General features: G+C 37.9%; 1 protein-coding gene across 2 annotated transcripts in view; it reads right to left on the bottom strand.

The window, feature by feature from the left end:
- Nucleotides 1-23,807, bottom strand: part of Trim33 (tripartite motif containing 33) — a 93,922-nt gene that overhangs the window by 14,866 nt on the left and 55,249 nt on the right. For both annotated transcript variants that reach the window (XM_036189584.1, XM_036189585.1), the window contains exons 6-12: nucleotides 21,205-21,319; nucleotides 18,265-18,411; nucleotides 17,903-18,020; nucleotides 15,406-15,680; nucleotides 14,465-14,629; nucleotides 10,415-10,612; nucleotides 1,176-1,308 (exon numbers count right to left, since the gene is read on the bottom strand). In XM_036189584.1, the coding sequence (XP_036045477.1) occupies nucleotides 1,176-1,308; nucleotides 10,415-10,612; nucleotides 14,465-14,629; nucleotides 15,406-15,680; nucleotides 17,903-18,020; nucleotides 18,265-18,411; nucleotides 21,205-21,319 (1,151 nt within the window). The remainder of the gene's footprint in view (nucleotides 1-1,175; nucleotides 1,309-10,414; nucleotides 10,613-14,464; nucleotides 14,630-15,405; nucleotides 15,681-17,902; nucleotides 18,021-18,264; nucleotides 18,412-21,204; nucleotides 21,320-23,807) is intronic.

The following is a 23,807-nucleotide window of genomic DNA, read 5'->3' as shown; positions in this document are numbered from 1 at the left end:
GCCTACTTCAACTACAAAGTAAAGTACCAGGCAAGCCTAAGCTACAATCTGAGACCCTGTTACAAAACTCCAAAAGAAAAAAGGAGGAAAAAAAAGAATATTCTAGAATGACTTGACTGTTAATCTGTTTGGCATTACTCCAACCATGAATTTTTTAATGTCTCAGCTGAAACCATATGACAGTAGGAACAATAAAACTGGGGTATGAGAGAACTACACTTTACATATACTTTAACTGTTAAAGGCAAATTTCAACTTTTTATTTTAAAATTAGAACTTGAACATTCACTTTCTTCAACTTTATTAAACAACTTTTCATTACTTTAAAACTATTTTGAGTTGAAATTTCATAACTCAATTCATCATCCACACTATAAAACATAGGACATAAAAAACTAATACACTCCAAACCCACCAAAGAATGAGTAAGGTGGAGTTGGATGCTTGAATGTCGTCAAAAGATAGGACATAGCTATGCTCTGTACCATTCTAGCCAGTTAAAGCTTGTCAACATTATTTAAACATATATGCATGTACCAGGTGGTGACGGCGGCGGTGGTATACGCCTTTAATCCCAGTACTTGGGAGGCAGGGGCACGGAGATCTCTACAAGTTCAAAGCCAGCCTGGTATACAGAGTGAGTTCCAGGACAGCCAGGGCTATACACAAAGAAACCCTATCTTGAAAATCAAAAAACAAAAAACAACAAAAAACCCCCACCATATATGTATTCATATTTGAAAAACCCACCAAGAAAAGCAAACAGACCTTGAGAAAAGCAAATTATCCACCACAATCCAAGTGAGCCTCATTGAACTGGCTAAAGCCCTTGAAAAATTAGAGCTATTCTCTTTAGTCCTGTTACTGCATTTTACTCTGGACACTAGGACTGCAAAGTAATTTCCCTGAGTCTCCAGCTTGCTAAAATGCCAATTTCTTAAGACAATTCCTTATCCTAGTCTATCCTCCCTACCATATCGTTCGTGAGTGAGTGAGTGAGTGTGTGTGTGTGTGTGTGTGTGTGTGTGTAAAGTGCATATCTACATGACAGATCTCCACACACCTCCCTCTTGTTGCTGATTTTACCTGATACAGATACCAGGAGACAGCCTTCACTCGTGCACCCCAGGCCTGAAGGTGTTAGAGCAATGACGCAATATCCTTGTTTGTTTTACCTGAAGATCCAGGTGATAGCGCAGAGGGTCCTGGGGAAGGATTCATGGTACTTGTCGGCTGTGGGGGTAGATGACTGCCTGAGATATATCTACTCAGCAGATTATCTAAACTACTTGAGCCAGCGTCTTCCAACTAAAAAGAGATAAACATAAATTTGCTTTGATTAAACTGAGGATGAATAAATTAATGTCACTGTTTGTTCTCACTTTACTATAACAGATTTATGCAATGTCAAGTTCAACCTAACTGTTGCTTCCTTAGGCTCTTCTGAGAACACAGTATAAAGTTAGTTACTGATACTATAATTTACGTTATACAACAGATACCCAGCTGCTAAGACAAACAATAATCTGTTAAACCCTGTTCAACTACAAAAACAGTTCTGACATACTAACAATTAGTTCACTTTCTTTTTTCAAAATTGCTAGAGTACCTTTGTCCTCAGTCTCCCTTCCTCCACTTTAGTGTCCCATCAGAATCATTCACACGAAGAGAAACAAATGCCAAAACCAAACCTTAAGCTCTGACAAATTCTTATATCAGTATCCAGCCTGGCCAAAGCACATCACTGTATATGCAAGAAAGAAAAAGCAGGAAATCTGAACTCATTTCATACTCAGAGGCAGTAGGATAAGGTCAGGAGATAAATCGTTGCAATTTCGGGACAGTTCTGCCCCAAAAGGCATCAGTTTCCTGTCTTAAAATAAGCCATCTATCCTGCAGAATGTGATGCTTCATTGAGAAATATTTACACAAGTAAAAGACACCGCTGAAGGTATCTGAAAATCCACACTACTCCTAAGTAATTGTCAAATTAGTATTACTTGTTAATCTTCTTACTTATTCTATTTATTCCCACATTCCAATCTGTTCTCCAGATAAAGGTCAAATTATTTCTTATGCAAAGCTATTTCTGGCTTAAAACAAAACTATGTACCTATTGCTCTCTTTTCTTCCTAAAAGTGAACTAATTTTTATAGCAATAAAACAAATGTCAGGAGTGGTGGCGCACGCCTTTAATCCCAGCACTCAGGAAGCAGAAGCAGGAGGATCTCTGAGAGTTCAAGGCCAGTCTGGTCTAGAGACAGTTCCAGTACAGTCAGGGCTATATAGAGAAAGAAACCCTGACTCAAAAAAACAAAATTAGGGGTTGGGGATTTAGCTCAGTGGTAGAGCGCTTGCCTAGCAAGCACAAGGCCCTGGGTTCGGGCCTCAGCTCTGGAAAAACAAAACAAAACAAAAAAAACCAAAAACCAAAAACAAACAAACAAAAAAACAAAATTAAATAAACAGATAAACAAGCAAACAAAGCAATGCAGAACTGGAAACTAAGAATGGAGCAGGTAACAATACAACCACAGGCAGGGGAGGGTCCTCCTGAAAACCAAAAATCACAATTTCCCAAAGCCCTAGATAAATCCCAAGCCAGTGACAAGCTGGATTGAAGTGAGAAGGCTGAATTAGAAAGAACAAAAAGTAACAGTATTTATGTCCATCAACCCTGAGGCTATAGGTATTTGTTAAACACCCATTTGTAAGCTGGAACTACAGGAGAATCCCTAACTGTGACTCAAGTTAACTAGATAGAATCACTTAAGAGGGAGCTCTTTTGTTGTTTATTTATTATAAGATTCATTATTATTATTTTAATGTGTATGAGTGCTTTGCCTGCAATTATGTTCAGTGTGTGTGTGTGTGTGTGTGTGTGTGTGTGTGTGTGTGTGTGTGTCTTCCTTCAGAGGTCAGATGATGATTAAGATTCACTATAATTATTTTAACGTGTATGAGTGTTTTGCCTACAATTATGTACACCATGTGTGTGCCTTCAGGTCAGATGATGGCATTTTATCTCTGGAACTAGAGTTATAGTTGAACCACCATGTATGTGTCAAAAATTAAACTTGAGTACTCTGTGAGAGCAACTAGTACTCTGAGCCATCCATCCAGGCCCAGACAGACTGATACATACCACATAAAAACAAATAGAGGAAAATAACAACCCTAGTCTACTCCTTTAATATTTTCTACCTACAACTTTTATCTAGGTAAACAGATGACCCTAAAGTTGAATGAGTCAATATGTCAGGAAGAAGTGGACATGAATATAATCATCATGAATAGAGTTAAAAGTCACCTCATGGGCTGGATATTAGGGAAGCAGAGGCAGCAAGAAGATCTCTTTAAGTTCAAGACCAGCCTGTCCCACATAGTAAATTCCATGGCAGCCAAAGTGACACAGTGAGACCCTATCTCAAAATAAATAAACTAATTAAAATAATTTAAAAAAACATCTAACTTGAAAAACATCAATTCATTTATTATTAAACATTTATTTCCGGCGGTGGTGGTGCACACCTTTAGTCCCGGCACTCGGGAGGCAGAGGCAGGTGGATCTCTGAGTTCAAGGCCAGCCTGGTCTACAGAGTGAGTTCCAAGAAAGGTGCAAAGCTATACAGAGAAACCCTGTCTCAAAAAAACAAAAACAAAACAAAACCCACAACACACATTTATTTATTAGTACCCCCAAATTACTTCATGGGTGTTACTAATAACATGTGGTATAAAAGCAAAGGCAATACAAAAGAAAAATGCAGAGCTCTCACAGAAATAAAATGAACATAACAAAGAACACACTAAGAGATGAGATCAAGCCAGCTTGATGGTGCACACCTATAAACCTTACTCCCAACTCCTTAGCAGGAGGATCACAAGTTCGAGGCCAGCGTAGTTACTTGTTGAGGCTGTCTCAAAACCACAAAGGGAAGGAGGGAAAAGGAGGTTATAAAGGAGAAGGGAAAGGAGATGTAATTAAATCACAATGATGTCATCTTACTTACCAGATTGGCAAATATGAAGTCTGATTTTAATCCAGTATTGGGAAAGGCAGAGCCGAAATGGATAACTCTAAAATGTGTAAGCTGGTAGGGTTGAGGATGAATGTACTTGCCAGCCATACCTAGCACCCTACCTCAAGGTTCAATCTGTAGCACCATCAAATGGACAAATGATCAAAAGAGCGAGCTAGTCCAATGGTAGATATATCTGACCTCTCCTGAAACTGAACTTTTTTCAAGTGGTTATTGCATTTTACATTCCTACCAAGAGTGTGTGAGGAATCTAATTCCTTTACTTTCTCACCAGTAATAGTATGGTTAGTATGAAAAGTTTCAGTCATTTCCACAGTGAATAGTAATGATTTTTCAAATGAACAGCTGTTATGTTTTTTAATGTAGTTTTTAAAGTATTTTTGTTTGTTTGTGAATGTTTGCTTGCATGTATGTATGCACACTACATGCATGCCTGGTGCCCAACAAATTGAAGAATCATGTAGTTTTAAAAAGAAGAAAGCTACAGAAACTGACAAGAAAAATGGGGTATTTTCATTTTTTTTTTTCTGATTAACTTAAAAAAAAAATACCATCTATATAATGGGTTACTTTTAGAAAGCCTACAGAGGCCTTCTAAACTCGGGGGGGGGGGGGGGGGGGGGGGGAATCAACTAGAATATTCTTCCCATCCCCCCTCACCTACAATGAAGCCCTTCAAATACAAGGCCCTTGCTGAACACAGGATAAAATTAAAACTCCTGTATGCAGCTTACTAAGGTCCCAGATGCCCACTTCCTACTGTCTCTCAACTCCTTTCTTCTCATTCCTGCCTCCTTTTCCATTCCTCACTGGCCTTACTTTTGCTCTTCAACATTCTGTTCCTTATACCTCACATAATTTATTGCCAACAACTCCTTTCCTAATTCCTACTCAGCCTACACGTTTCCAGGAAGTTTAACATCTTACCAGATTGACTTTGTGCTTTCCTCTTTAAGAAACAAACATGAGTAGGATTTAAAATGTGTACTCACTCTCCTGCCAGCAAGCCTCTCTTGTCCCCACTGTTCCTCAAGAAAAGTGCTTAACATATTTCTCAAGTAAATAATGTTTCCCTTTAAATAAAATCTCTTGGTTCTTCCCTTAAAGCTACTGTATAAAAATAATATTGGAGGCAAGCTAATTATAACAACTAATATTTATTAGATATATGCATTGCAGACATGAACTTAAATAAATTAATTATTTAATCTTCCTATAAGCCACACATTTAAGAACTAATGGTTGGTTGGGCGTGGTGGTGCATGCCTTTAATCCCAGCACTTGGGAGGCAGAGGCAGACAGATCTCTTGAGTTTGAGGCCAGCCTGGTCTACAGAGCGAGATCCAGGTCAGCCAGGGCTACACAAAGAATCCCTGTCTCAGGAAAACATAAAAACAAAACAGACAGAGACCTCAGTCTCCAATATTACTTTACTATACTGCCAGCTGTATCTCAACCAAGTATTGACACCTTGGTGCTTTTTTGCATGTGTAATTCTTCCTGCCTGGAGTTTCTGGGACCAATACCTGAGACTCTCATCCCTTAAATCCACATTGAAGAGGATCTCATATAAAATCTGACTTCCACATGGAGAAGACTCTTCTACCTATATCATTACATATACCCAAATGAAGCAATAACTTCATGTATTGAACATGCCTAGGAAACTATATCCTTATTACATAAGAAAACCATTGAGGTCAAAGACTGTTTCTCTTTGATCTTTAGACACCCAGGTTTTAGAGCCTACTATAAGGCAAGTTTCCAAATATTTGAAGAAAATGCACTATAGTACAGTGATCCATGTTTCCCGGAATGTCTTGCCTTTAAACCTCAATATACTGAAATTCTGACCTTGAACCTAATAAAAACTATTTTACCAATCATAAGGAAAAAATTACATTCTACCAATACAAATACAGTTCTAAACATGATCAACCAAGTGCTGTGGATATCGCTCTGTGTAAATAAAGTTCTGATTGGCCAGTGGCTGGGCAGGAAGTATAGGCAGGACAAGAGAGAAGAGAATTCTGGGAAGTAGAAGGCTGGGGAGAGACACCGCCAGCCGCCGCCATGAGAAGCAACATGTAAAGACACTGGTAAGCCACAAGCCATGTGGCAAAATATAGACTAACAGAAATGGGTTAATTTAAGATAGGAGAAGTAGATAATAAGAAGCCTGCCACAGCCATACAGTTTGTAAGCAATGTAAGTTTCTGTGTGCTTTCTTGGTTGGGTCTGAGCGACTGTGGGCCTGGCGGGTGAGAGAGATTTGTCCTGACTGGGCCAGGCAGGAAAACTCTAACTACAACCAAGCACATACACTATTACTGTAGTGAAACATTAAAATATGAAGCATTCTGTTTTCCATTTACAACTTCCTATCATCTTCTCAGGAAAGCAAACTGTATTTTTCAACACTTTTCACTTTGGGACCACCAAGATGGCTCAGCAAGCAAACGCAGTTGTGTATAAGCTTAACAATCTCCATTCGATCCCTGGCAACCATGCAAAGGTGGGTGAAGAGAACGGACTCTGTGATCTTGTCCTCTGGCTTCCACACACCTGTATGCAGCTTAGACACACTCAGATACAGACACAGAAACAGACAGACAGGCACGCACGCACACACACACCCACCCTACATGCACAATAATAATTTATTGTTTAAAAATATTTATTATGGCCAGCGGTGGTGGCGCACACCTGTAATCCCAGGACTCGGGAGGCAGAGGCAGGTGGATCTCTGTGAGTTCGAGGCCAGCCTGGTCTACAAAGTGAGTTCCAGGACAGGCACCAAAGCTACAGAGAAACCCTGTCTCAAAAAACAAAAACAAAATCAAAAACAAAAAAAAATTTATTGTGTATTCAGTGTTCTGTCTGCATATATGCTTGCAGGCCAGAAGAAGGTACCAGATCTCATTACAGATGGTTGTGAGCCACCATGTGGTTGCTGGGAATTGAACTCAGGACACCTGGAAGAGCAGCCAGTGCTCTTAAGCACTGAGCCATCTCTCCAGCCCATAATTTTAATTTTTTAAGTCTTCACTTTATTACTTTCTAGCTATCTAATTGTCAAAATTATAACATCTTCAGAAAAAGGCTATATATTGTTAGTAATTCCTAACCAATTACATTTCATCTATCTCTTCAGTATTTTGTATCTCCCAATAGCGCCTTTTCATGTCTTCAAGGCACTACTAATAGTATTTTTCACATCTAAAACAAAAATCTTTATGCCAACAACCAAACTACACAGTATATTTACATGTTCAAGTACAAATCATTTATTCTCTGGATTGAGCAAAATAGGTAAGTCTGAGAATTTATCTCTGTACTTCATATTAAACTTTCTATTTGTAATATTCATTAACTTTGATTAATGTTAATGCTGGATTTTCTCTATGTGAATTCTTAATTTAGCATAATTTCGGCTCCATTACATAATTTATTAGAATATCATTATGTGTATGATTGCCACAGACCAAATCAGTGTTTTGGAACACATGACTATACTGTGTAAACTATTCTTCTAAATTCCTGTTGCTTAATGATGCCATTCACAACACAAAGCCATTATTTATGTCTCTGATGTTGCTGATGCAAATAAACATGCCACATGACAAATTACATAAAAATGTGTACAATTACATACAGCACATAAAACTTGAAAATGAAAATAATGACTACTAATGATGTATGTATTCACTATACATTCTGTTATTTTATACTCCTTGTAGCTATAAGAGAATATTACAACCTGGCATCTTGGTGCACATCTGTAATCCCAACACTTAGGAGGCAGAAGCAGGTAGGTCTCTGAGTTGGGAGGCCAACTTGGTTCACATGGTGAGTTCCAGGGCAACTAGGGCTATAAATTGAGAATTTGTCTTTCAAAATAAAGGAAGGAAGGAAGGAAGGTAGGTTGGTCCTTTGTACATGCTATAGATAAGCATTACAGCACTAAGCCACATGCCCAATGCAAAGTTTACTCTTAAAAATGTTACTGTCCATGTTATGATGGCAGCAGTTCCATTTAATGTTTAACCACACTTAAGGAAAGTGCCACGCCCATCAGTAGATGGCCAACACAAAACAAATTAACTGATAAGGTATTTTTGGAGTCCTTTTTAATAAAAAAAAAAAAATTCTTTTTTTGGTCTTAACAATGTTTTGTCTGAGCTTAAAAAACAAACAAAAACCTAACAGGTCTTTTCCTTATATACTGTGGTTTCCAATTTTATATCTGAATGGGATTTCTGTGGATGTGTTTCTTGTGCTGTTTCTTTGGCTCTCTATTTTTCTTCCTGTCCATTTGTTTTGTTGTATTTAAGTTATTTAAGTTATTTTTATTTTATCTTAGAGAACTAACTTACATGCACACAAAAGCTTATAGGTCAGCGGTTCTCACCTGTGGGTCACAACCCCTTTGGGGGTTAAATGACCCTTTCACAGGGGTTGCATTCCTGCATATAAGGTATTTACATTACAATTCATAACAGTAGCAAAATTAGTTATGAAATAGCAACAAAAATAATCTTATGATGAGGTCACCACAACACGAGTAACTGTACTAATGGGTCGCAGCTTTAGGAAGGCTGAGAACCACTGTTACAGACAAAAGCTCACACAGTAATAGTATTTCCTTACAGGGCAGAAAGTAGAAACCCAAATATCCAACTACTAACTGTGATAGATCCAAAGTCAGGAACAGACATGGGATACATGCCTATAATCCTACCATGTGAGAGAGTGAAATGAAAAGTCTGTCTGAGGCCAGCCTGGGCTACATAGTGGATTCCAGGCCACACTGCTCTACATTCCAAGACCCCATCTTCAAAAGAAGAGAGAAAGAGTATTCTACATAGCACAATATTATTCAGCCCTAAGAAGGAATCAAGTCACAGCATAAACTTGGTTTACATTACACTAAGTCAAAGAAATAAAAGGTATAAAGAAATGAAAGGCATAAAAGGCCACGTTTTATCTCAACAAAATGTCCATAATAATAACGAAAGGACTATTAGTTTCTAGGAGCTAGAAAAGGAAATAGAGAATGACTGCCAATGTTATGTTTTTGAAACCATGAAAATACCTAGAATTAGAAGTGATAGCTGAACAATCTTGCAAACATGCTAGAAAAAAATGACAAACTATCTTTTCAGGTCTACAGCCTCAAACTATCTTCTTGGTATTGCTATGAATAATCAAGAGTCTAAATTTATAGTCAATAATTTGAATCAAATTCCAACATTTTTTAGCCTATTATGTACATCGGAAAATCACCATGATTTCATTATCAATAGCAACATTACATATTCTAGCAGGTTATTTCAAGCATCAAAACTAACACACTGCTCAAGAAAGCATTTTGTTAATTACAAGATAATTTACAAATGTAACCTTTTAACTTGCATTCCAAAAATTATTATATTCTATTATATAGTCTAATCCCTTTAGCACCAATCCTGTTATTACCACTGGGGAGGGGGAACCTCTTCAAATATCAAGAAATTCTAATAGAATGAACGAATCACAAGAATCCAGGGGTTCTTCAAGCAAAGCATCATTCAACACTCCCACATAGCCAGGCATTGGTGGCTCAGGCCTTCAATCCTAGCTCAGGTGTCAGAAGCAGATGATCTCAGTGACTTACAGGCCAGCCAGGAACACACAGTAGGAACAAAACAAAACAAAAACAGTCCTACTATTTCAACAACTTCACTGCTTCTTGATGCAACAGTGACCTCCAACTCTAAAGTCATACAATAAGGGGAAATAACAGTATAATCCTCAAAGACTGTATTTATAAATATAAAGGCTGAAAGAAATTAGAGATCTCAGAGCACTCTGTGACTCATCTTCTCCTTTTCACCATTATTTCTTCCATTTTACTATATCTCCCAAAGTGTCTGCATCTCAACACAGCCTTTCTCTGCTCAACTGAATCATGAGGAGTGGACTGTTCTTACTTGTGGATCTAAAAGAAGTGTTAGAAAAGGTGAGACCCCATTTTGGTCCTGGGTTTCTTCTAGGTCCCAAATCATATCATAAGCATATTATTTGATTGAGGTTTTGCCTCTGGAAAATGATAAAAAGTGTGAAGAACTAGCACATAAACAAGCCGGTATTGGTCCATTACTGTACTTGTTTAGACAGATTTTAACGCAGAGTATTCAGCTTCTTCTACTTTAAAACATGGAGGAATACTAGTTTCAGCACAGTAACTTTAAACTTTACATACATATGTACCCTTTACTCTTCAGAAGGCTCGAGGAAATTACTGGTCCTGAAACTGAACAAAATCTCAAATATGTACCTTCTCTAATTAGTATGAGATTTTCAACGATTCGTTTAACTTAAATACAAACCTGTATAGGTGGGATATCTGGCAACGATGGAAGGTTTTCTGGATTGGTGACTGAGGGAATTAGTTCTATTGCTGTAACAGATGGGCTGGTGGGACCTCGATTTGCATTTGCCATAGTTGCTGTGGTAGGGCTTGTTGGGTTGATTGGGTTGTGTGCTGATACAACAGGAAAGGGTCCAGCGTGCCCTGGGTTTGAGTGCTGTGTAAGAAAGAAGGTATTATTATTATGTACTCTGCCACCATCTCTGAACAATTCTAACTATCTTAGAACAATTCTAACTATCTTTAGTGTGAGCAGCTGACAAAGAAGTGGGGCCTCTCAAACAGTTTGAAGTAGTCTTTTCATTTCTCATTCATTTTTATGTACTATCTAAGGTAAAACAAATTTGGAAATAATTGTCAACCTGTCAGGCTACTGTTATGATCTTCAGAACAAAGCTATATTAAGATGATGCAGAAGTCACCAAGTTTGCAAATAGCGGGCCATGGAAGGCAACAGTTCTGAAGATACTCTTCTTTGATCCTTTAGTCTACTAGCTAATGAAAAGAACTACAAAATTTAACAATATGGGAGAAAGAACGATGAATTTCAGAAAGAAACTGACATTGATTCCTGGCTCTAACACTATGAAGTCTTAACCGTCAGTCACGGTCTCAGTGATTGTGATACATGGATAAGTGATCCACTAATTGTTTCATTAAAAGGGTTGTTACAAGGTTTATTTAAGGTCATACATGTGCATGTCTTTGGGAAGTATACTATACACATACAATTAAGTCATTTAAATATTTAAAAACTAAAAATGCTGACAGTGAATTCGTAAGGGAAAGCTCTAACACCTAACAGCTAGTTAGTCTGACTCTTTGTACTCTTTCAAATGCTAAACCTTGGTAATCACAATACTTGAAAGCACCCCAAGAACTTAAGAAGTACATGGGTATCTCAACAGTTACAAGGAAAACAGTATCCTCAGTCTTCCTAGGTACTATTTTTAAAACATAGTTGCCCAAGACTGTGTAATGCATGGCCTTTTGACAACTGTCCTTCTCTCACATGACAAAGTAATGGCACACTGCCAACTAACAAGGGGAAAAACTAAAACCAAACAGTAAAGACAAACAGGCACAACGGAAAGAGGACTTGGGTATTAAGGGCTATACTGCAGACCCAACAATGGAGAGCCAATAAACTGGACTAAGGAAACAGATCTGTCAAGAGAGCTGTTAGAAAACAACATTCACAATAAAAATCAACTGTTCTTATCCTAACAACAATAGTAAAAAACATAGCTGAGGAGGTAAAAAGACTACACTTAATGTGAGAGATACATACATTAAAGAATTTTATGTCATTTGACTATTTATTTTAGATCCATTTGTTCACGTGTATGAATGTCTGCATGTCCATGTGCACCACACATGTGCAGCGCCCAAGACATCAGTAGAGGGCATCAAATACCTTGGAAGAAGAGCTACAGTTTGAGTAGCCATGTGGGTACCGCGAACTCAAACCAGGTCCTGGGAGAGAGGAGAAGTGCCCTAACTGCTGACCCATCTCTCCAGCTTCATCTGCTTAGTCTTACACCACAGAAACAGACTCTTCCCTTAACTGTTGACAAGTAATACAATGATCACTTTCAACAGAAAGGTTTGAAACCTTAGTAAGAGCCTTTGGTATCATTCAATTTAATGAATTTTTGTTAAAATATCTTTTTCTGCAGAAAATTACAAAAGTCTAACTTTTGTTTGTCAGATATATACACAAAAGATACAATTCTGAAGAAGTAGTAAAAGTAAAATTCAAGTCCAAAGAGAATAGTCTGGGAATTTTTGAATTTTCTTTTTTCCCTAAACATTCACTTATTTTTATGAATATGAGTATTTTCCCAGCATGTACGCCTGTGCACCACATGCACTGTGCCACAGAGATCAGAAGTTACAGGTCCCCTGAATCTGGAATTGCAGGTGGTTATGAGCTATCAAGTGGACAACAGGAATCAAGTCTAGAAGGGCAGTCAGGGCTCTAACCACTGAACCATATCTCCAGGCCCACTTTCTCATTTTGTGTGTGTGTGTGTGTGTGTACGTACACACATATGGCATAGTGTGGATATGGAGGTCAGAGGACAAAGTTGCAGGATTTGGTTCTTTCCTTCCACTCTGAAGTTTCTGAAGAACAAATTCAGGCCATCAAGCTTGGTGGCAAGTGACTTAATCTGCTGAGCCATCTTACATCCCACTCTTAGCTTTCAAGTTAATATATTTTTTGCCACCACTTACATATGTATAAAAATTTTAAATACAAGGTGAACAAATGTTTTTCACAAATCTTTCTGGGTGTAATTTTGGTCAAAAAAGCTGGGAAATTGGCCGGGCAGTGGTGGCACACACCTTCAATCCCAGCACTCAGGAGGCAGAGCCAGGCGGATCTCTGTGAGTTTGAGGCCAGCCTGGTCTACAATGAGAGATCCAGAACAGGCACCAAAGCTACACAGAAGAACAGGCACCAAAGCTACACAGAAAAACCCTGTCAACAAAACAAAGCTGGGGAATGACTGCTTTAAGTGTTTAACGTACTGAGTGGAGTTTATTCTAGTCTTTCTTTGGAAATTATTTGATTCTATTTAAGTTGTATTAGTTTCTGTGTATGTGTGCACACCTGATTTAAACACACCACACGCATACTAGAGAGGGTGCTAGATCCCTGGCACTGGAGGTTATAGGTAACTGTAAGCTACCATGTGAGTACTAGGAACCAAATTAGGGTCCACTGCAAGAGAAGCAGTTAGTGCTCAGATCCTGAGTCATCTACAAACTCCCAATCCCCAAAATGATTATGGCTCAGGGCCACTGCAGCAGGCTTCCAGCTCACGCTAATTCTACTCTATCTCTTGAGTCCTAAGATTACAGGTGTGCACTGCCACACTCAGCCCAAAGCACGTCCATGTTTTGAGAAAGCACTCAATGAGTTAAAAAAAAAAAATACTCCTTTTAACTTGAAACTTTAACTATTTAAAAACACTTCATTTTATAATCATAACTCATGAATAGTTCATACTGTGCTTATGTAATTATATAATTTATTTAAAGATTATAAATTTGCCTCTAAATCACTGTTTTTGTATTTTATTTCATTTTAAATTTCATTTACTTAGTTACTTATTTATTTGTGTGCATGTGTGTTGCCTCCATAAGTTTCTGTGTAACATGTATGTGCAGTGATCTCAAGAGCCAGAAGGTGGTGTTAGACCTCCTGGAACTGGAGTTACAGATGGTTTTGAGCTGCCAGGGGAGTCCTAAGAACCAAACATAGGTCCTCTGTAAGAGTAGAGTGCCTCTAATCACTGTGCCATTTCTTCATCCCTATCTAAGATAGTTGGCCTTTTGTGACAAAGTCTAATGTAGCCTAGGCTGGCCTTGAATTTTCCATGAAGCCATGGGTAACCTTGAACTTCTTCTGATCCTACCTCTCCCTCTCTCGGTTGGGATTACAGTCATAGCAACTGAACCTGGCTTAATTTACTTTATTATTGTTATCTTAGAGATTCTTGGCAGTAATAGAGATCGAGCCCAGGACTTTGAGCATTCTCCAACTGAGCTACACCCTAACCCACACTAATTTTTAAGTTTAAGCATATTTATACTCCATAGAAAAGCAAAAAAAAATTAGCACATACATAAAGCTAGCCCTATTACTTAAATTTTTCTTTATGTTATCAGTATCAAAATGTCATATTAAAAAGCACAATAAAAATATCAGAAAATTAAAAGTTCTAACTTTGATTTTAGGATTATCACTTGTAAGTTAATCAAAAGTTCCTCGTTTTTCAGTCTGTAGGTAATAGGTTTAGTTACACAAGAGTATCTTATTCCATAGTATACGATAAGCTTAAAGAGACAAATTTTCATGTGCATGTATTTTTTCTGGGACAAGCAGATATAAAACAAATTATCATAAGTATCAAAGACTCATACCAACAACTAATTATGACAAATGATGTCTTTTAGTTTTAAAATTGTATGATTCTTACAAATGTAACTCTAGGCATACTTGTCTTTGGAGGTGTGGCTGCATCATGGAATACTGAGGGCCGCTGTGCCTGGGGATCCCTGGTATTCTGGCAGCATTTTGAGCCAGTCTCATCTGATGGGCTTGAAATGCTCCACAGTTCATGTTGCCTCTTTGCATTGTCTGCACACTGATCAATCTTGGAGGCTATAAAAAGAAATGGCAATTCATATTTTTCCCCATGTTTTTTGTTTGTTTTTCGAGACAGTATTTCTCTGTGCAGCTCTGGCTGTCCTGGAACTCACGCTGTAGACCAGGCTGGCCTTGAACTCAGAAATCAGCCTGCCTCTACCTCCCAGGTACTAGGATAAAAGCCATACAACACCACATCCAGTACATATATTTCTACAAATTTATTTTTCAAACATAAAAAGTTAAAGTAAAAGTAATTCAATTAGAACAGAATAGTATAAAGCAAATAGAATAAGCTGTATTCTCTTTTTATGACCCCAATATTTATAGGACTGGTAACTACTATAAAAAGTTGGTCACTCCAAAACTTCTCTGTCTACCCTTTCTGGGAGAGAGGGAGGGAGGAAGTGGGGTAGGGATGGTAAACATTAATTCATCTCATCATGGAGTTAACACTACTGATTGTCAGTAGTACATAAACAAAAGACCATAGAATAATTTGAGCAAATGCCTAAAGAATGCAACAGATCGTAGAAACAATCTGGTTCTTTGGCTCACAATTTTATGTGTCTGTGTGCGCTCATGGTGGTTGGGGGAGGCTATAGTATGGAGGGGTAAAAATGTCACTGCTTCCTATGCTCTTACTTAACACCCATATTCTTCAAACTTTACCCCATCTGATCTTTGAACTCCATCTAGTCACTCTGAATGTGTGATTAATATACACAGAATGAATGGGAGTTTTGTGATCTTTCTAATTTCTGTCACTAATGCAGAGACACAATGCGTACCTGTTGTTGTAACATCTGTGGGGCTGTCTGCCTAGGATGCTGCTGCGTTGTTGTTGTTGTTGTTGGTACAGGAGCTGGAGGTTGCTGCATTCTCATCTGTTGTAACTGCTGATGTTTTTGTGCATACACTTGTTGCTGCATGTGCTGGAGTCGAAGCTGTGCTAAGTTAATCTGTCCAGGGGTTTTACTAATGTGGTTTGTACCTGGAGGAACTTGCCCAACTACAACATTAGGAGTATAACCAGGAGCTGGCTTACTCTCTATTACTAGATTACCTGAGGGTTTAAAAAAATAAGAAGGATTTACAAATAATCAACTAAATTGCCCACTTTAAAGACGAATCATTATCTTTTCCTCCTCTTGACAAATAGCACTTCAGAGCATCCAACAGCAAAGCACAGATTAGCGCTAGGTCTCAAGATAGTAATTAGAAACTAAATAGATTCCAAAGCCCCTTGATCCCTCCCCTCATTATTCAAAACACACTATCTGTTCTTATACATGTGTGGTGTAATGTATGTGTGTGCATGTGCATTTTTTGTGTGTGGATGGCTGTGGGCATGCACAAGAGTGCACATGTGGAGGTCAGAGAACAACCTTTGGATGTCAGTCTTCACCTTTCCAGCTAGTTTGAGGCACGGTGTCTTTGCTGCTGCATAACCCAGGCTAGCTGGCTGGAGACTGAAAGAGACATTATTAGAGGAAGGATCCAGTCAGTCTGAATCAATTCTTCCATGACAAAGACTCCAGGATACTCATGATGGTTGCTACACTGATTCTGCTTGCTTGCTTTCTTGCTCGCTTTCTTGCTTTCTTTCTTCTCTCTCTCTCTAATGTGTAGGAGTGTTCAGACTGCACATATATCTGTGCACCAACCTCTGTGTGCCTTGGTGCCCAAAGAGCTCAGAACAGGGCGTCAGACCCCTCGGAACTGGAGTTACAGACAACTGTGAGCTGCTATGTGGTGCTGGGAATGAAATCTGTCCTCCCAGAGCACTAGTGCTTTAACCACTGAGCCATCTCCCCATCTTCCTGTCTGCTTTCCAATTGTCAATGGTAAGAGTAAAATCATTTTCTATGGAAATTCTGAATTCTTCACACCATTTATTCCTTTTAAATTGTTCATTTCCCTCCCTTTTTATACAGTTGTTGCTTGCTGAGAATAAAAGGTAAGTTCTAAAAAGGCACGATTTAAGGTAGATATTGGCAGGCTACAAGAAAAAAATCTGTTATAGTCAATGATTTTTTTTAACTTTTTGAAAATGAAGAACAACAACAAAACACCTCCCCCCCCTCCTCTCTCTCTCTCAACTCACTCTTGGTGAGTAAGCCAAACAATAGTGATTTTTCTGGTGCTGCAAAGGTCAAAATTGAGTGCCTTCTTTCTTCCATTTACCCAAGGAATGCCATATTTTAAATGGTGCAATTCAAATCTCAAGGACATGACTATTTTGATCAAAGGTGTGCGCCACCACCACCTGGCCCTGACATGATTGTTTTGAAAGTGAAAATATTCCAATGAATGGTGGGTTTCATCTGAGTCATTTTGTTCTATTTCATTCATGTTAAGGAACAGGATCTTACTATGTCACCTGCCCTGGCCTCAAACTCCTAGGTTCAAGTTATCCTCCTGCCTCAGTCTCCTTAGCAGCTAAACCACAATATGCACCACTTGCTTGGCTTTCCAGTCCTCAAGTTTTGTTTGTTTTTTGTTTTTATTGTCTACCCAAACACCTTTCACCCATGGTCTTTAGGTCAACAATGTAGAGCAATAAAAGCAAAGTTTCTTTCTTTTCTTTCTTCTCGAGACAGGGTTTCTCTGTGTAGTTTTGCACCTGTCCTGGAACTCACTTTGGAGACCAGGCTGGCCTCGAACACACAGAGATCTGCCTGGCTCTGCCTCCCAAGTGCCACCACCACCCAGCCAAAGATTTATTTATTCATTATGTACACAGAAGAGGGCGCCAGATCTCATTATAGATGGTCATGAGCCACCATGTGGTTGCTGGGATTTGAACTCAGGACCTCTGGAAGAGCAGCCAGGGCTCTTAACTGCTGAGCCATCTCTCCAGCCCAAGTTTCTTTATCAAGTGAAGAGTTCCTTTTGTCTAATACTCCTTGGGACATGATTCTAGAACATTTCAGTGTCCTTAAGCTCCTCCTCCACTGAACCACCTGACATGAACTACTAAACCTCTAAACATTATGCAGTCATCATTTCTATATGAAACAATTAATGTTAATTTTGAAAAGGAAAGGCTACAAATGAACCACACTCTACAAGAACCGAAGAGCAGAAAGCATGCTCAGAGTGCCAGAGGACAGGGTTCACACCAGCACCAAAAGCAAACAACAGCCTACAACTAAAGAGTTTCCAACACAGCACATTTCTTATGTCATTCACATTTTAAAGTTAAAAATTTTATCTAGAATTTGCTTAAATGATTTCTCTTCTCAAATTAATAGTCCTAATCATACCCATGAAAAGATTTCTCACCTAAATTCACTACATTTTTGGCCCAAAAGGTGGGATCACAATGGAAACGGATTGCTCCATTGGCAGCAGGAACAGGATCACATCGTGCTTTCAAAATATGACGTAACTGAAAAGTAATCTTCAAGGGAAAAAAAATCACATCAGTCTTAAAATTAAATGCAGTTCAGGTTAGCCTTGAATTCACAATTCTCTTGCCTCAATTTCCCAAGTGCTGACTGGAATTACAGTTATATGCCACCAAGCTCAGCTACTCTGTATCTTTATATACAGATGGTTACAGTAGCCAACATGCTTATTTATACTTTAACTCCATGCTCTAAACAAAAGGTCCCTTAAGTAAAAACAGATACTATGTGTCTCACCAGCCGCTTGCTATACAGTAGTGCCGTGCTGCTGCCACTGGCAATGGCCCAGTTTGTAAAGTTCATGACATGCTTCACCTGCCGGGAGAGGCCTGTGATATCATTCTGCTGCTGCAGTAGCTTCATTTGTCTTTCCTTTGTAACATTCTGAAACACAACAAGAGCTTCACTGGAGAACTGTACAAGTCACATACACAAATCCTCTATTTTCTTCAAACAATGGTACAAGGGAAGCTTGTAATTATTTGATGAGTCTATGAACAATCTGAAGAAAGTAACTAACAAAGTGGAACTAGACATTCCCGTTCTAGGTTAATCCACTCCATTCAGGACATCAGCAGTAGTTTATGGCTTTTCTTTCATCAAATAACTGTTCAAAATAGCGTCTTCTTGCTTTTAGGTTAATCCAATACAAAATGAACTGATCCTGAAGAATCATTTTATGTAATCTTAGCTAACTATACTTTCTGGGTTAAAGAAAATACTGAGCTACAAGTGCCACCTACTGGTACAGCTTGAGAACAAGGTTAAAATTTCTCAAATAAAAGGGAAAAATGACAAATTTCAGAGATTAGGCAAATTGGCATAACAAAAATTAGGCAAATTGGTATAACCAAGTTCCAGGAAACTGCTGCAAGGAAGAATGAACTTCTCACAAGAAACCACTACCCAAAAAGGGGTGGGAAATGTCCTATATTTCTTGCCAAAAATAGCCAATCTACTTCTTTCTTAACCATCCCCCCCAAAAAAAATATTCACCTTCATTTACTAAACAGTATTTTTCAAAAGAGAACAAGTTCATTTATAAACAAATAAATGGGCAAAAGTGTTCGACAGACAGAATATTGATCTACAGCCTTACTAGAAATCATCAATTCTGCTGGACAGTGTTGACACACACCTCTAATCCAATACTCAGGAGACAGAGGCAGGCAGATCTCTGTAGGTTCGAGGCCAGCCTAGTCTATAGAGCGAGTTCCAGGATACTCAAAGCTACAAAGAGAAGCCCTGGCTCAAAACTAACAAAACCAAACACCAAAAAAAAAAAAGAAAAAAGAAAAAAAATCAATTCTTTAACAAAGCGTAGGGAGATCTGTCTTTTATAGCTTAGGAAAGTATTAATACAAGAAATAGCTATTTAAAAAATTATTGATGTGCTAAGAGCATATGGAACATTTATCAGAAATATTCATATATACACTTTAGTCTTAAGATGCATTTTAAAATTCCAAAGCTCTTGAAATAGATTTACAATGACCACTTTTAGATGTATGGATAAAATGTATTTATAATACACTTAAATGTATCAAAAATAGTTACTACTGACTGCTCTGGAGTCTAATGGTTATTCTAAAGGAAAAAATCTATTAGGGTTAAAACTCACTGACTACAAGTACAATAGGAATGAGACTCCAAACTTTAATGATGTGTTCAAGACTTCTAATATCACTACCATTTTTCAATGTAAAATGTATTTAAAAGACAAGAATTCATATATTCTGCTCACAAGATTTCTTTCATTTACATACTGCTACCTGTCTCATATTTTTAAAGGGTTCTATGGATAAATGAAATAGAAAAACCCTCTAAGGATGGTCTAATGTTTTTATTTTAAAAATATCAACTTGGATAAAATTCACATTTGGCCAAGCAGTGATGCACATGCCTTTAATCCCAGCACTTGGGAGACAAGAGGCAGGTGGATTACTTTGAGATCAAGGCCAGCCTGGTCTATAAAGTGCATTCTAGGACAGCCAGGACCACACAGAGAAACCTAGCCCCCATAAATTAATAGATAGATAGATAGATAGATAGATAGATAGATAGATAAATTCACATTTCAAATTTTCTGAGAACACATTAACTTTGGGCAGTAAAGATTTAGATTAAAACTTAATTTGGGGCCAGACAGTAGTGGCATATGCCTTTAATCCCAGCACTTGGGAGGCACAGGCAGATAGATCTCTCTTGAGTTATAGGCCAGCCTGGACTATAGAGCAAGGTTGAGGTCAGCTAGGGCTACATAGAGAAGCCCTGTCTTGAAAAACTAAAGCACAAAAAACTTCATTTGGATTTCAAAACAGAACTATATTCTCAGAAATTTTATAACTACATATTAATCTCAAAATATGAAACACAGAGACCTAATACTATAAAATTAGTAATTATGGGGCTGGAGAGATGGCTCAGCAGTTAAGAGTACTGGCTGCTCTTCCAGAGGTCCTGATTCAATTCCCAGCAACCACATGGTGCCTCACAACCACGGTAATGAGATCCGGTGCCCTCTTCTGGCATGCAGGCATACATGCAGACAGAACACTATATACATAATAAATAAATCTTTAAAAACTAAAAACAACTTAGTAATTAAGTTCAAAGTTTATATATTTCAAAATGTGGAACATTTTCGGCATATTATAGGAATATATAAATGGCTCAAACATAAGCCAAACTTTATTTATATAAAGAAGGTAAATTGAGGCCTCTTGCCAGAAAGGAAGAAAAGAAATTCAAAGGGTTTGCTTTGTCTTCATTAATATCATGTTTTATTAATAATTCTTTTCTAAGACAGTATCACTATTACCTAGTTATATGGCTTTTAAAAAAAGAAAAAATGTTTTACATAAGGCATGGTGGTACATGCCTTTAAACCCAGCACTCAGGATACAGGGATAGGCTCTATATAAATTCAAGACCAACATGGTGATTTCCAAATAAGCCAAACAAAAACAAAAACAAAAATCAGCGTCTTATTAAAATTAACTACAAAGTAACTAAACACAAAAGGTTCTCTTTCCCAGTAGTACCAATCCTGGATCCTTAGGAAAATGCTACAAGGAAGAATATGCCCCAACCCATTTAAAAGAGCTTTCAATAAACATAGAGAACAGCTAAAGAGCAAGAGAAGCAGGTTTTGTTTTATTTTGGCTTTAACCATACCTCTAGCTGCTGTAAGAGAGATTTTCCTTTCTTATTAATTTCATTGATAAGGGTGAAAATGGCCACTTTAATTTCCTGTTCTACTCGTTTGTTAGTCTCATTCACTTCTTTAATCCTGAATAAGAGAAATGCATCATTAGGTTATCAGCTCGACCTGTGTCTGATTCATCCAACTAGGCACTTTTCCAAGTAAGTAATTAAAAGTATTTGTCAACATCTACAGCATATGTTGCAGCAGACCTAGCCACTTAATTAGATCTATAGAAGTCATACAAAGAATGAATTCTATATTTAGTAATTTAAATTAAGCTCACGAAGACCACTTTCTTCATCTGTAGAACACTATCACATTACTATGGAATGAATATGATACACAAATGTCTAACACTATTGGCTGTCAATCAAATTTACTACATATATATTGTCTAATCCTTTTCTTTTAAATTCCACTTAAGATGCTTTCTGTAAACAAAATACAATAGCACAATGAATAGTTACAACCTTTTGAAAGAGCAGGAATTTAAAAGTATCCAGTTCCATTTCAAACTTTATCACTTCAAATGTGGGTTCTAATTAAGACTGTTTCATAATTTCCTCTCAAATTAGCTTTACAGTATAGATAGTTTAAAAACAAAAAAAACAAAAAAAACAAAAACCCACAACATACATTAAATCATTGGGGGTAGGGAGTACGCCTGTTAGCAGTGACCTAGGGAATCTTTTTTGCTAAGAATGTGTTTATCACCAACGATTATGAAACAATCCATTTCTTAAAAAATACCTCTTACATTATTTCATAAATAAATATATCCACTTATAATTACATTTATTAAAATTCTAGTTACAAGTATAAAGTGCCAGACTGCTTTCATGTTTATAAAATGAGAGGCAAGCAATCTCATTAACGTAAGTAAAACGTCAACACCCAACCATAATATCTAGTCTTTATCTTTTATTTATTCTACTTTTGTACACACTGTCTTTCATTAGCCAAATATATATACAATTTTAACACACTCTCAGCAGTATCATGCAATTTTTTCCTCCTTTGCTTACTTATTTGCAAATTTTATTGAATTTATTTCCTCATGGCTTGCTTACTTATTTGCAAATTTTATTGAATTCTCTTATTAAAGTAAATGGAAAAAAGTAAATAAAATACAAAATTACTGCCAGGTGGTGGTGGCGCATGCCTCTAATGACAGCACTTGGGAGGCAAAGGCATGCAGATCTCAGTGAGTTCGAGGACAGAGTGAGTTCCATGATAGCCAAGACTGTTACACAGAGAAACCCTGCCTTGAAACCTGCCTCTCAAAGCCCCAGCAGATTCTTTTCAGATTCTTTACACACACACACACACACACACACACACACACACACACACACCATGGGTAATATCATATACAGACCTCCAACATAAAACAAAACCAAAAACCAGAAGTCATGAAGCACAATGGAAGCAGAGAATAGTTTCAGAGAGACTTATTGTACTTAAAAACATGTCCATTAGAAACTAATTGGGGTGGGGTGGGGTGGGGGGCAGGTGGAGAGATGGTTCAGAGGTTAGGAGCTTTTCAGAGGATTCAGGGTTGATTTCCAGAACCCATGTGGCAACTCACAACGCATCTTCAAGCACCAGGCACGCAGTGTTACAGATATACACACAAGCAAAACACCCATACATATAAAACAAATTTTTATAATAATGGCCAGGTGGTGGTGGCACATTATCTTCAATCCCAGCACTCGGGAGGCAAAGCCAGGTGGATCTCTGTGAGTACAAGGCCAGCCTGGGCTACCAAGTGAGTTCCAGGAAAGGTACAAAGCTACACAGAGAAACCCTGTCTCAGGGAAAAAAAACAAAAACAAAAACCCAAATCCCCAGAAGGGAGCTCTACTCTCTTGAATACCATCAATAAAGTTCATTGTACCCACCCACAAAAAATGCTGAGAACTGTACTTTATTCAACAAAAACATAACTCAAAGTTCCCACCTTAAGTTGGAAACCTTAAAGAAGCTTTGTCATAAAATTTGAAGCCTTAAAAACAGACCTCTGCTACAAAATATGAGATTATTCTAAACACTCGGATTCTTACAGCCACAAAAATAGCCACATGTTGAAAATCTTTATTTTGCTACAACACATATATAAAGCAACACAACAGTATACACATTCCAGTCTCTAAACACCTAACCAGAAAGCTGCTCTGAGAATGCCCACAGCCGAAGGTTTTGTCTACAGAGCGAGATCCAGGACAGGCACCAAAAGTACACAGAGAAACCTTGTCTTGAAAAACCCAAAATGAATGAATGAATGAATGAATGAATGAAGTGGGCTGGAGCCAGCTCTATGGTTAAAAGCACTTGCTATTCTTACAGAGGACCTAGGTTCATTTCCAGTACCCATAGCAGGAAGCTCATAACCATCTGTAATTCTAGTTCCAGAATTCCAATCCTTTCTGGCCTCTGTGGGCACACACAGTGCATGTGCAGATAAGCAAGCAATACACATACAGATACATTTTTACTTGTTTTTTTTTGTTTTTTTTTAAATGGAAAAATATTTAAATACTGGGGAGGGGAGTTGTGGAGAGAAAACTGA

This window comes from Onychomys torridus, chromosome 6 (assembly GCF_903995425.1).
Source record: "Onychomys torridus chromosome 6, mOncTor1.1, whole genome shotgun sequence".
NCBI lineage: Eukaryota > Metazoa > Chordata > Mammalia > Rodentia > Cricetidae > Onychomys > Onychomys torridus.
This window is presented reverse-complemented; position numbering and strand designations above follow the sequence as displayed.